The sequence below is a fragment of the Dermochelys coriacea genome, chromosome 10 (genome assembly GCF_009764565.3).
Source record: "Dermochelys coriacea isolate rDerCor1 chromosome 10, rDerCor1.pri.v4, whole genome shotgun sequence".
Lineage (NCBI taxonomy): Eukaryota > Metazoa > Chordata > Testudines > Dermochelyidae > Dermochelys > Dermochelys coriacea.
The window spans coordinates 81,576,689-81,591,009 of NC_050077.1; the positions used below are offsets into that span (position 1 = coordinate 81,576,689).

Below are 14,321 nucleotides of genomic sequence, written 5' to 3' on the forward strand. Positions count from 1 at the left end.
TATTGCTACACACTTTTCACCATGATATTACTGACTAGTGAGTGAATAGTTTTCAAATGATACCTCACAAGGCATATTTTGTACAAAGATGATTACAATTGTGTGTGAATACAGAGTTGTTTAGGGTCATATCAGTTCTTATGGTAGATATTGGATGGTAGATAGAGGCTAGTAACCAGACTGGTTATTTAACATTCCTTGTAACTAGTACTTTTATCTCTAATAATATATAGGCTTAGACATAAAGAGCCAACGTTTCAGAATTGAGATCACATTGTGTCCTCACAACACCCACATTATCATTTGTGTACCAGTGTGTAGTTCAATGTGCAATAACCCAGTTTGTGCAGATGCAAGCCTTTATGGGCACGTGTCATTCTCAGCTCTAAAATTTTAGGGCCTGACTCTCTGCTGTTAGTTACGCAGATGTAAATCTAGAGTGATTCCATGGAAGTTAAACCTGCAAAAAGGTCAGTGTAAGTGGAAGCAGAAGCAGGCCCCAAGTCACATTACTTGCTACACACAAGACAAAGCAACTGCTGTGTATGATGCCATATACTTCAGTAGGAATATGCACTGCTCAACACCATCAATGACTAAAGCACATGTTATATTCAAATAGCATTGCTTTCTATGTGAAACCATCTCTTTCACTCACAACATGACTCTGCCCTTAAGGCCCTCCTCATTTCCATCTCAAAAAAAGTTGCTTTTTTGTAACTAGAGTGTTTTTAACAGTAAAAAATCTTTAGGGGAGAAAATCCCAATATACATTTTAGCTCCATTTATGAGCTGCTCCATCGCATGAGCTCATCTACATGCATGTCCTTAATTCCTGCTAAAACCTTTGCAGTGAGTTTTGCTATTTTCTTATTAGTCTGTTTTTGAGCCTTTCAATATTCTCTGTAGGTATCTTTCTAAAATTATGTAAGAGTTTTGGTTGTTCCAGTTTGGAAATGGTTTCTTTATCTCAGTCAAGTAAATGATGTACCAGCATTCATAAACCAGTGGAATCCCAGCTTCATTAAATAAACTTGGTGAATTTCACTTTTTTGGGGGGGGGGGCTTCTTGTGTTTTGATAGGTGTGGGTAACAGACCTTGACCTTTGCTATAGTGACCAGCTGGCCTTCACTCAGCTCATGTTGTATGTGACAAATGGCAATCTGGATGGGTGCTCTAACCATTTTAAAGTGCCACTTACATGGAAGAAAACAAAAAGTCAAAGTGTTCAGAGTGAGGAGGCAGAAACTGTAAGTAATGTTTCATTTCCAACTAACATTGTTAAGTGACTTCAGGTATAAAAGGTTGTTCAGCATGTTCACATTCAGAAACACCAGTTAATTTGTGGATTCCAAGATTTGGGGTTTCCTTTAGCATAACCAGCAGCTGCTCTAGAGCCCCCCAGTACCAAAGGGTTAATAACTGAGCAGCTACTTTTCTTGCATTTCAGGAAGGTTAAAAAAATGTGACATCACATTAGAAATGAAAAGAAAGTGCTTGGCCATTTATGGTGACTCTGATTAGCCACATTTTGCACCCATCAGTATTGGTTCTATTTATGGCACTAATTAAATGATGAATACTCTGACATAGTTCTCAATGTTTTAAGGAATCTTGTGACATTTAATTCTTAAACTTTGTGAGACAAGATAACCAAACAGGTGGTAAAAAGGGCACCATAGGGAGAGCACCATGGTGCCACAAGGACTAAAAGGAGGAAGGACAATCATGGTCCTGATGCTGGGGTCCAGGGTTAGAAGTCAGGATACCTGTGTTCTACATCCTATGTAAACTTTGGAATGACACTTAACAGCTCTGTAAATTAAGCTTCCACATCTGCAAGATAGTGCTAATAATACTGCCCTACACCCACATGGATGTTGTGAGGCTAAATGAGTCACGATTAGTAAAGTGCTGTGAGATCCTCATACAGATGGTGCTAGAAAGTGTAAACTATGGTTATTGAATTTATTAAATTTGATAAACTGTTTGGCTTATCAGCCTTGAGATTGTCCTTATGATGGTGGCTATCCCCAGCAGAAGGACAGACAAGGTGAAACCCTCTGGAAAAATCAGGGTAAGTTAAGAGGAGGTGCCAGGAGAACAACTGCAGTGTTTAGGTGTTTTATTAGAAAACACACCAACTGCTTTTTCTGTCTACAAAGGAGAGATGTTGTGCCATTCTAAAAAGTGTCAGAGCGTCGTAATTTAGAGGTTAATGAGATCCTGATCTATTGTTCTTGTCCAGCAACCACTTTAAGTTAGAGAGGATGAATTAGTCCCAGTAGTATATCTTCTAGAAATGAAAAGTAATCAAGTAGCAACTTTTTGAATTAAAATTCTGTCAGGATTAACATAAACTGTCACTCTGTCCTTAGTTTTTTCCTCCTCTTTATATCTTTGGCTCTTACTTCCTTAAAAGTTAACTGGAAAAAAAGTACTATCTTTGAAGTTCTTTCTAAAAAAAACCAAGAGAGATAAATGTTTTTACCGCACATGATCTGTAATGAATGATTAAGTAAAACACTTTGTGTAAAATTATGATGTTAATAATGAATCTGTCCCTTTTATGTATTATATATTCCCAATGCTGCTAGGGCTGTTATTGATAAAATGGAGCAGCCACTGAGTTTGTGTGACGATTGTATTTTTAGAAATCCTTCTTTAAAAGAACAAATTTCCTAGATACTGCTGCTACTGTAATTATGTAGAAAACCAATCACTCATTATAGTTAGGATACATTATCTTCTAGACAGATGAGGCTAAATAAGCAACACATTAATAATTCATACTGCAGTTCATTATGCATGTGTATGCACGCTTTGTAGCTGAAATAACCACCTCATCAACCTGATGCCAACCCTTAAACAATAGTTCTGTGTTATTGCAGCCACATTCAAGTTTACGCTTGTTAAACTGCTACTTGGATTATTTTATCAAGCATTCATTTATTTGTGGTCCCCTACTGAAGAGAACAGATTTTGGAAGCTCCTTTTTTAAGTTAATGACTTGAGCAATGGGTGTTATTAATTCTCAGAATATTATAAACATGATTAATTTTCAGGCAGAGATGTATTATATAAGGATTTCAACTATGTCAACTTAAATGCATCAATGTCAAAACAATATCATTTGGGGGAAAATACTGTAAATTACATGCTTCAAGATGCAGTATCCCCATTCAAGGAACTAAGAACCCAGTCTTGCAAACAATACCAGACTCAAGCCCCAGCTCAGGAAAGTATCTGCAGTCAGGACAGGACTTAAGTATGTGTTCAAATGCTTTGCTGAATCTCAACCATAGAATTATCTCTATTGATTTTAAGGGCTACTCATGGTAGTGTAAGCACTATCCCTTCTAATAAGCCCTGGCATTTCAGGAAGCCTTGCATTTCAGGAAGGTTAAAAAAAATGTGACATCACATTAGAAATGAAAAGAAAGCACCTAACTTCTATTGATTTCAGTGGGAGTTAGGCACCTAACTTCTATTTAGGCACCTAATTTCTGTTGATTTCAGTGGGAGTTAGGCACCTAAATACCTTTGAGGATCTGGACCGTAGTCACTTTAAACTGTGCCTAGAAAAATACTATTCATGAAAAATGATATTTAAGGTTTTCTGTGTTTAGCATTAAGTATTTTTGTGATGATTCATGTGTTTTAATGAAAGGTGACTTAGAATTAATATTAACCATACATTTGTTCCACATTTTTCAGAGTAGCAGCCGTGTTAGTCTGTATTCGCAAAAAGAAAAGGAGTACTTGTGGCACCTTAGAGACTAACAAATTTATTAGAGCATAAGCTTTCGTGAGCTACAGCTCACTTCCACCAAATGCATCCGATGAAGTGAGCTGTAGCTCACGAAAGCTTATGCTCTAATAAATTTGTTAGTCTCTAAGGTGCCACAAGTACTCCTTTTCTTTTTGTTCCACATTGTTTTTCATGTAGGGACTGATCCTGACATAGCAGCATGTTCAAAGCTCCCCCTAACTGCAGGCTGAATTGCACAGCAGAATGCACCCTGATTCTAGTATCAGGCCTCTAACGAGAACAAAGCTGCAATGTGTCTACGATTTAAAAAACTCACTTGAATTACTGGCCTTAGTTTTGCTGTTCTCTGGCAGGAAAAGTCTATTGATTTCAAGAGGGAGCTCTGGCTTTATAAGGACTACTAGATCAGGCCTACTCTGAAAAGGACAAGGGACTAGTTCTTCTCTCAGTAAGGCACAAAACTTGTCAGTGAGAGTTACATGCGGGCATGGAAGGGATGGTAAAATTCTGTCAGGATTAACATAAACTGTCACTCTATCCCCCACCCCTCCTTATAGAGCTACAGGTTTGTCTTCATTAGGGTTGAAAGGTATGTTGTTAAGACTGCTTCCAGGCTTCAGCTAAGCCCGCCAGCATGTGCTAATGTAATGCTGCCTCATCTACACTTATAGAATGTGCTACTTACAACATGTGTTCTAACAACACCCCTTTAAATCCTTGTGAAGACAAACCTTCACAGCCCTTTGGGGATGACAATGTAATCTGAGCACAGGATTGGTAATCCAGGCTCTGACACTGTAGGCTTGGAAAGTAAATTAAGTGTCTGGTCCATTTCCCATTACACTCACTGGAAAAACTGTCAATGACTTCAGAGAGATTTGGGTCAGATTCCTTGTACTGGCTGAAACCTACAATGAAAAACAAATCAATCTGGGGTTTAAGCCTGAGAAATGTATTCTCACTGAATTTTATTTCATGGCAAAATGATATTGATTGGGCAGCATTTGTAAGGAGGTGAATGATAATGTGTAAGCAGAACTAAGGTCCATTTTCAACACAGAGCTTGGGTGGATTGTAAAAGATTTTTTAGAATATTATGTTCCATATTTGCTAAATCATTTAGATTCTACCAACCTTATACCCAATGAATATCACCTCACTCTCATGAAATATGTCAACTAAATGTGTGGGATTTATGAGAGTAAGGTGCAAGTTGAATAAGGGTGGAAGAATACACCCCTTACTATTGGTCACAATGCTTCTATTATCCCTAACTGATTTGATTTATCCAGCAGTTGTGTTCTCATTGCCATTAAAGTTTTCCACTTTCTATGTATTTAAAGTGATGCTATCAAGTTTGTTAGCCCTAAAACTATATCTGCCTTGACAGTTGACCAATACTGAAGGACTTACAGTTACGATGCCATGTGTGTATTTTTTCCCCAAACATTGTTCTTTGATCCCACTTCCCCTTTTTAACCACAATTCCTATTTTCATTTTCTGAATGGGAACCCTGCTCCCTTCAGGCATAATAGAGAAGAAGGCCAAGACTAGTATATTTTCCCAAATTCAGAATACTCTCTTTTTGCTCTAGAGCTACTTGACCAGCGCAGTCATGTAGAGTGTCTGGATTTCTGAGCGAGCACAGCATACAAGTGATGGCAGAATTAAACGACTTCTCATCCAACTTGAACAATATATCACTAGAGCAAATTCTGCTTTTTGGATGTGGCTGTACTCAGGCACCACTCACTTCAGTGTAATGATGTGCAAAAGGTTCATGTAGAGTCACAATCAAGGTGAATGTGGGGTTTTACTACGAACATTCAGTGGGCCAGAGTAACGTTGTTTGCACAGTGCTTGTGACTTGAAAGCTCAAATTGCTTTACAGAATAGGTCCCCCAACTTCCATTGACTTTAGTGGTGTAAATCGATTCGCACTGTTGACTTTAGTAGAACTATATTGATTTGCACCAGGTGAGAATTTATCCCAGTGAGTTGAGTGTCTTGCAGATCAGACCCTGAAGACCTGATTTTCAGTTACACTAAAGCTCCTTTACACTGCTCTGGCCATAGTGATGTAGAATGACATTAGTGTAAATGGGTATCAGTCTTTAAAGTAGCTTAAACCATGAAGAGCTTTTTGTCCTGTGTGTAGGTAAACAAGTTTTGACTTGCAGCATTTCTAGAAATTCAGTTTCTAAAACCTCAAACTCCTAGCAAACGAGTTTCTAAAACCCCAAACTCCAAGCAAACAAGTGATTCATTGCCATCCACTGCAAACTGAACCCACAGAGCTCATCCACATCTATTTTAATGATGAGATACATGTGCCATCTCAGGGCAGAATTTCCCCCTTGGCTGTTGTAATTTTCATACTATTATAACTTAAGACAAAAATAAGACTGGAATTATGATGCAACTTCATGGTAATTACCATGCAATAACATGCTCAGTAATCACAATGGTCTCCTACACACTGATAGTTTTTGGCTTCTGCTTTTTTATGTGAGAAACCATGATGTGGCAGATATGATATTGACAGATGGGATGGTGTTGAGCTGTCCTGTCTGAACCACATGTTGACTGTTTTATTACTTCTTTGATGATTGTTGCTGAAGACACTGAAGAACCATGCTATCAGATTGAAGAGCGGTTGGTTATATCCTACTTTGGGATGCTGTTATTCTAAAAGTAAACATATATTGATTGCAAGACCCTTAACTGTTTGCTCTGAAGATTAAGTAAATCAAAATGAAATAGTGAACGGGAACTGGCATTTTCTTTGTAATATCGAAACATCTTTCACACATATGATGCTCAGAATTTTGGCATTTGTTTTCTTCCTTTTGCTGTGTTTTATGATGTCCAGATTCCTGAAAATTCACAATGGTCCTTCAGATCTCAACTTCTTGACAGGGAAGAAGAATCTCTATCTGGCTTTGCTCTGTCACATTGGCTTAAACTTTTTAGATTTGTAATACTCTATAATAACAAACTATACTGCATTTTATGTGCTACAGTATAAATACTCAAGGTCACACTTTTTAAAATGGCCTCTGCATTTTCAAACAAACTCTTAACAAATGCAGATTGGGGGTGAGGCATCAAGTTACAAGATTTACATAAAGAGAAAGCCATTTGTGCATGCACATGTAGTGGCTGCATGTGCAGACCTGGAGTGAGGCCAGCTGTAAATCTGGCTCTGGGGAATCTATAGATCACCCTCTGTTCATAGCTCAAGAAACTCGATTGACTGTCGCACTGGAATTTCCATTCATATCAATAGCAGTTGAGCATATTACTTGAAAACAATACAGATTTGCACACAGTGTGAAGATTCTGCTCTCAGCTATAGAAGTGCAAATCTGGAGGGGCTCCACTATAGTCAAAATCTGATAGAATGGTTCCATAGTGCTTCAGTCATCAGTGAAGTAATTAAAACATCTACAGGTGAGTCACAAAGAGCATCTCAGGGGAGTTACTCCAGATTTACATCAATATATCTGAAAGTAGAATCTGGCCCACAGAAACCTACATTGCTTCTGAGTTATATGTTCAACTGATATTGATATGAATGGGAATACCACTGCCAATAGAAATGGAGTTACTCCAGATTTACACCACTATAACAGCAAAAGTCCTTTATATTTAAATAGCAAATTGTAGGTGCTTTATATAAAATGATATGAAATGAAGAATCATGTATTGTTTTTTTCCAGCTGTCTCCAGTAAGCAGCCGCTATGCAGTAATGAGCAGTCAGCTGAGGCACTCCAACCTTTCAGTAATTTACTATAGTGTTCTCCTCCAAATATGTAAGGCTCATGGCATTGGATTTGATGTCCAGGTATGGAAGGAGAAAAATGTATAGACAAGTGTAATAGTCATTCTGCCTAACTTCTATCTGGAAACTATAATCCTCTGAAATCATACAGCACAATACCATGTGCAGGAGTTCTGTTATATCGGACAAAATTCACCATAAAATTGTCCTATATCTTGTTTGTGCCATAAGGCAGACTTGATAGTACTTTAACATATCACTCTTTTTTAAGAGATTTACTGAGATTAATGTATGAAAGCTAAATTACAAAGGATTCTTTAGCAGGCCCCATATCAATTAGTCTGGTTTAGCAACAGGTTTCCTGTTGTTTTCCTTTGGATTAAGTATATTTAGTTGACTCCTTGGTAGGCGACTATCCTGAGGATCATATGAGTGGGCTTAAAAGTGGGGGGTGGTTCTGTGAAGAATGAGAAGAAGGAGATTGAGAGATGGATGGAGGATGCAGAGAAACAGATTTCAGTGGAGAAGGAAGAGGTAGAGGATTGTGAATGGAGTGAGAGAAGAGAGCAATGAGAAAGTAATAGTGGAACGTGGAAAAAGAGGGGAGGAGACGGTATGTAGAGAGGTTTCAGAGTAGCAGCCGTGTTAGTCTGTATTCACAAAAAAGAAAAGGAGTACCAGTGGCACCTTAGAGATGAACAAATTTATTTGAGCATTAGCATGAAGTGAGCTGTAGCTCACGAAAGCTTATGCTTAAATAAATTTGTTAGTCTCTAAGGTGCCACTGGTACTCATTTTCTTTTTTATGAAGAGAGGGAATAATAAAAGGAAAGAGTGTCTGGGGCAGAAGTCTTCCACATGGTCACTCAACAAAGACTTCAGAGTCTCCTACTTGCCTTTCATATCGGGAGTCATTTCTCACATTTCCAAATGATATGATAATGGGTGCTTAGTGCCTCTGAAAATCAGACCCTGGGAGTTTTGCCACTGACACCCCTGGAACAAGGATCTAGCCCATAATGAATTAGAAGATAAAATGAAGACTAAAAACATTTTCAATGTCTCTCAACTTTACAGAATGTAATGCTCTTATGGGCCTTCTTTACCTTGATGAATTAACGAAGTGTATACATAAACCATTTTTAAAATATCCATGACCATCCACCATTGTAGAAGGCACAGAATATGAACAGACTCTGAAATGTATATATTTGGATTTACACAGAATTATTATATTGTATTCTCCGGTACAAATTACTTAGGTTACGCGGAGTCATAATCCAGTACATACAGTTTAAAACTATCCTTTCTTTGATGACATGATTTTGTACATACCATGCTTGCACAATAGATGTTAGCATCTCTTATTGTAAGTATCAGTATGTACACTGTTTTAAGCAACAGTTAAAATAACTTTTTTCAATGTAACAGGAAAAACAAGGAACAATTTTTATACTGTATGAAGATCGCAAGCGGTACAGATTGGGAATGATGTAAGTACACAGTATAAGTTAAATAGCCAGGTAAACAAGTGGACAGTTATTTGAGCTGAAGAAAATGAAAATACAATGTATTACTATCATGGATTTTAATAAAAGTGCTGATTTACTGGAAGACCATCTGGCAATTCAGTGATTGTCACCCACTATTTAGTTGTGATGTGATGACTTCCAGTGAGACTGGCCTGTTGAAAGAACAGAGGATGGATCTAAAGAGTTTAGTAAGTGGGTGTAAGGGTGTTAGTGTAGTTTACACACCAAGGAGCTAGAAGGAGAGTTAGCAAGAAACTCAACAGAAGGGAAGGTGTCAAGGATCTAGGGTAAAATTTTCAAAAGTGACTTGGCACTTAGCAACTGTAGTCTCCTAAGTGCTTCTGAAAATGGAACTTTGAAAATACTTTTGAAAATTTAACTCCTAAATTAGCGTTGTTTCCACCCTACTGAACCTTACACCTCTTTTCTACCCCTCTTAGACTCTTTGGGGCAGGTCTTCACTACACGCCGGATCGGTTGGTAGTGATCGATCTATCGGGGATCGATTTATCATGTCTCGTCTAGACACAATAAATCGATCCCCAAATGCGCTCCCCATCGACTCCGGAACTCCAGCTCGTGAGAGGCAGAAGCGGAGTCGACGGGGGAGCGGCAGCAGTCGACACGCCACCGTCCTCACGGCCAGGTAAGTCGACCTAAGATACGCCGACTTCAGCTACGCACAGAGCGTAGCTGAAGTTGCATATCTTAGGTCGACCCCCGCGCTAGTGTAGACCAGGGCTTGAACTCACAATCACTGCCTAATGTATAACTCACACCATCTTACACATCACTGCCTCCAGATCTGGTCTTATGAAATTAAGCTGACTCTCATCCAAAGTTTGCCTCCTTTCCTTTTTGCGGATACAGACTGACATGGCTGCTACTCTGAAACCTTACATCCTATGGAATCTCTAACACTGTCTGTATGATATTTCATTTCCCTCAAACAAGACTGCTAAATACATGTCAGACAACCATTTTAATTTGGAAATTAAGTTCCAAAAATGTAACTGTTTGGTTCAGGTTGTAACATTTTTAAAATAACTCAGCCATGTAATTCATCCTGCATTTTACTGCACTGTGCTTAATGTGCATTGCAACTGACATGCTCTAAATGAGGCATATTCCCCCTCAATGAAATATGCTATAATGAGACTCTAGATGTACTATCAAGAGATTAAAGCCCCAAAGACTAATACTAATATTTCTAAGAACAGTGCAATAGTCTAAGTAATACTGATGCAGTTCAAGTGTCTGTGTATCACAAAAAGAAAGTGTTATGCATGAATTGTATTTGTGTATGCATGAAGTAGCAACAATTCTTTTACACTACTTTAAATGTTAAAAAATATGCTAAGGCCACTGTCCTAACTCAGTGGTAGCCTTGTGCTTGGAATAGCTGAACCTACTGCCCTCATTTGCTAAGTTGATTAATAAAAATTATTTATTACTCAAATCCTTTCTGTTGACAAGTTAAAATGGAGCCTCATCTTTCAGATCTCCCTGAAGATTGCCACCTTGTGAGATTGAAAATACTCATTAAATTCCATCACCAGACAGGCACAAATGAGAAGCCGATTGTTTTTAAGCATGTGAAGGGAATCATTGGTAAACTCATTTGTTTGGATATCATTAACAGAACAATCGGAGAGGATCTCCAGGGGGTCCTCATGACCTTTGCTCACAATCTCTCCATCATCCATCAAGAAATATCAGCACCTAATATGCAAGGCGAGACCAATTTTAAGGTGAGGTGTTAATTAACTAACGATCCTGGTTAATTTCTGTACCAGGGCTGAAAATACCTCATGCTGTATTGTAAACAAGTGTTAAACCATTCCTTTTTCATTGTTAGCAGTACATATTTCACACTGTAGAGGTCAATATAGCAAGTCTCCCAATGAACCTGTTAGTTAAATTTAATAGTTTGAAACTTTTTCTTTGAAAACAAATATGCTTTAACTTGGAACCATTTGTAACCTGAATCTCCAAAGCTTCTGAGTTTCTCATGCAAGAGGCAAAAGAGGCCACCATACTGCTTTAGGGACTTCTGTCACAATCGGCCCTTGTGTTTTTAAAGGAATACCATCCAGATAAAAATTAAAAAATGAAGTTTCCTGTTTTACTAATCACCACTTAAAATATTAATATCACATTTAAAACATCCAACTCATTCTTCACCACTCAATCCATTTAGTTTTTGCATGTCACCTTAAACTTTGAAACAGACTAGTACAGTTTTAATTTTGTTTCCTTGGCACTCCCTCTTCTGGGGGTACCCACTCCACACCTGATCTCACCTTATTCATGGACTCAGGGCAGCTGTAGAGCTCTGTGCCTAGCATTGGGCATTTCTACTCTGGGAATGTTCCCTGGGGAACCCTTATGCACCAGCTTAGCTGGTGAAAAGAGACCATCGGGCAATAGTGAATCCAGCCCTACATCCAATAGTAAGTTTTTGCTTGATCTGGCCATAAAAAAGTACAGAGTGACTAGTTTATAGTGGAAACAACTGCTTATTATAAAATGATGCTATCTTTTGATTCTAAAGAGTAGCATAACTTCAGCAAATGTTCTTTTGCTAACCCATAGGCCCTCTAGCTCTACAGAAGATTTTAAAAACTTGAACTATAAACAGTTTCTTAAAAGGCAAGAAGAGACCCCTATATCGCAAATTTGTATTGTAATTGATATGGAATGTAAAACAGACTTAATCTTAACTCTAAGTGTATTTTCTTGTGATGAGTCAAATGGCATTTTTCGGGGGAAACAGAATTAAATTTTAACATGAAACACAATAAATAGAAAAAAATATTTTTCTGATCTGAGGGAGGGACTCAAAACCAAGTATTGAAGAAAAATGTAAAAGCAGATTTTATTTCAATTTATTTATAGTGAATTAATGATTTATATATGCATAATAAAACAACATAGTTAATTAGAATAACAAAATTTGTCTAGCTATATATTTTCATTTACCTAGGATTTATATGTATTTGTGTTTATTTTTAAATAAATACACCCCCAATCCCACAGTAATACTGGATGATTCCATTGGTGCATTCTGTTAAACAACACAAATTACTTCGGGGGGGGGGGATTTGCAACCATCTGAAAAATTTGTGGAGCCTTTATTCCAATATAATGTCCATTAAATAACTTTCACTCTTTCAATCTATTACAGATAGCAGTTCAAGATATTGAAGCAATTCTGGGAATTACAGCAGAAAACAAATTGAAATTTAAAGAGGAATCCTCCAAAGAAGATGCTCCGCAAGAATAGTTGACAGAAATTTTAAAACTCTTTTTTAAGCCTCTAGGAAAAACTCTCTCATTCTCAGGAATGCAGGAAAGAAATAAGTTACAGGTTTTGTTGTCCTTGTCTATTGATAATTAAATTAATATTAGCTTAGACCGGAAATTTTAATGATAACTGAGTGAGCTTAAATGATTAGTAAAATAGTAACTAAAATATTCCTGGTGGTGCAAAAGGAAATCTTGGTGAAGAACAGAGGAACAAAATAAACATTGTCCATTTTCTTATACCTGTCCGCCAACTTCATATTATGAATTATATATTGTGTAGTACAGCATGTATTTTTCAAACCTTATTCGTAGACTCATAGTTTTAAAAGTCAGAAGGCACCATAATGATCTTCTAGTCTGACCTGCATAGCACAGACCATACAAATCTTCCTGCATCAAGTCCATAACTTCTGACATGAGCTAGAGCATCTCTTTTGGAAATTTATCCAGACTTGATTTGAAGACCGCTGGTGGCAAAGAATCCAGCACATTCCTAGGTAAATTGTTCCAATGGGTAATGACCCTCACTGTTAAAAATCTGTGCCTTCTTTCTAATCTAAATCTGTCTAGCTTCAGCTTCCAGGAGCGGGATCTTGTTATGCCATGCTAAATTAAAGAGTACCCTACTATGAGAAAACTCTCCATGGAGATAGTATAAACTCTGATCAAGTCACATCTTAATCTTTTTTTACATAAACTCAATAGACTGATTTCAGAGTAGCAGCTGTGTTAGTCTGTATTCGCAAAAAGAAAAGGAGGACTTGTGGCACCTTAGACACTAACAAATTTATTTGAGCATAAGCTTTTGTGGGCTACAGCTCACTTCATCGGATGCATTCAGTGGAAAATACAGTAGGACAATTTTATATACATAGAGAACATGAAACAATGAGTGTTACCATACACACTGTAACAAGAGTGATCAGGTAAGGTGAGCTATTACCAGCAGGAGAGGAAAAAAAACCTTTTGTAGTGATAATCAAGATGGGCCATTTTCAGGAGTTGACAAGAATGTGTGAGGAACGGGGGGGGGGGGGGGAATAAACATGGGGAAATAGTTTTACCTTGTGTAATGACCCATCCACTCCCAATCTCTATTCAAGCCTAATTTAATAGTGTTCAGTTTGCAAATTAATTCCAATTCAGCAGTCTCTCCTTGGAGTCTGGTTTTGAAGTTTTTTTTGTTATAATATGCGACTTTTAGGTCTGTAATCGAGTGACCAGAGAGATTGAAGTGTTCACAACAACCATTGTTTCATGTCCAATGTGTATATAAAATCGTCCTACTGTATTTTCCACTGCATGCATTCGATGAAATGAGCTGTAGCTCACGAAAGCTTATGCTCAAATAAATTTGTTAGTCTCTAAGGTGCCACAAATCCTCCTGTTCTTTTTTCAATAGACTGAGCTTCTTCAATCTCCCACGGTAAGGCGGGTTCTCTGATCCTCAACTTTTTTTTTGTACCTCTTTTCTGAATCCTTTCTAATTCATCAACATCCTTTTTAAAGTGTGAATACCAGATCCAGGTGCAGTAGTCTAGTAATGGTCTCGCCAATGCTGTATACAGTGGTCATACCACTTTCTTACCTATATCTCTGCTTATACATCAAAGGCTTGTGTTTGCACTCTAGCCACACATTACATTAGGAGCTCATGTTCAGTTGGTTATCCACCATGACCCCTAAATCCCTTTCAGAGTTATTGTTTTCCAAAATACAGTCCCCCATCCTGGAAGCATGACCGGTGTTCTTTGTTCCTAGACATGTGATTTTGCAGCTGGCTGTATTGAAATGTCTTGTTCAGGTGGGCCCAGTTTGTCAAGAGATCCAGGTTGTTCTGCAGCACTGACCTACTTATATTGTTGTTTAACACTCCACCAATTTTTGTATGAGCTGAAAACTTTACCAGCAGTGATTTTAT

The 14,321-nt window shown here is 37.8% G+C and overlaps 1 protein-coding gene across 5 annotated transcripts in view; it reads left to right on the plus strand.

Moving 5' to 3' along the window:
• The window catches only part of IQCH (IQ motif containing H), a 111,183-nt gene extending 98,544 nt beyond the window's left edge, over positions 1–12,639 (plus strand). The window contains exons 17-21 of one of the 5 annotated variants that reach the window (XR_005295192.2): positions 1,084–1,251; positions 7,497–7,622; positions 8,991–9,052; positions 10,592–10,842; positions 12,279–12,319. Coding sequence is in view for 3 of the 5 variants with exons in the window: in XM_038418447.2 (XP_038274375.1) it covers positions 1,084–1,251; positions 7,497–7,622; positions 8,991–9,052; positions 10,734–10,842; positions 12,279–12,377 (564 nt within the window). In the remaining 2 variants the exon portion in view is untranslated. Of the gene's footprint in view, positions 1–1,083; positions 1,252–7,496; positions 7,623–8,990; positions 9,053–10,591; positions 10,843–12,278 lie in introns of all 5 variants that reach the window. The other 4 variants (XM_038418447.2, XR_006274934.1, XM_043494528.1 and 1 more) reach the window with 4 other exon arrangements.
• The last annotated feature ends 1,682 nt before the right edge of the window (positions 12,640–14,321 follow it).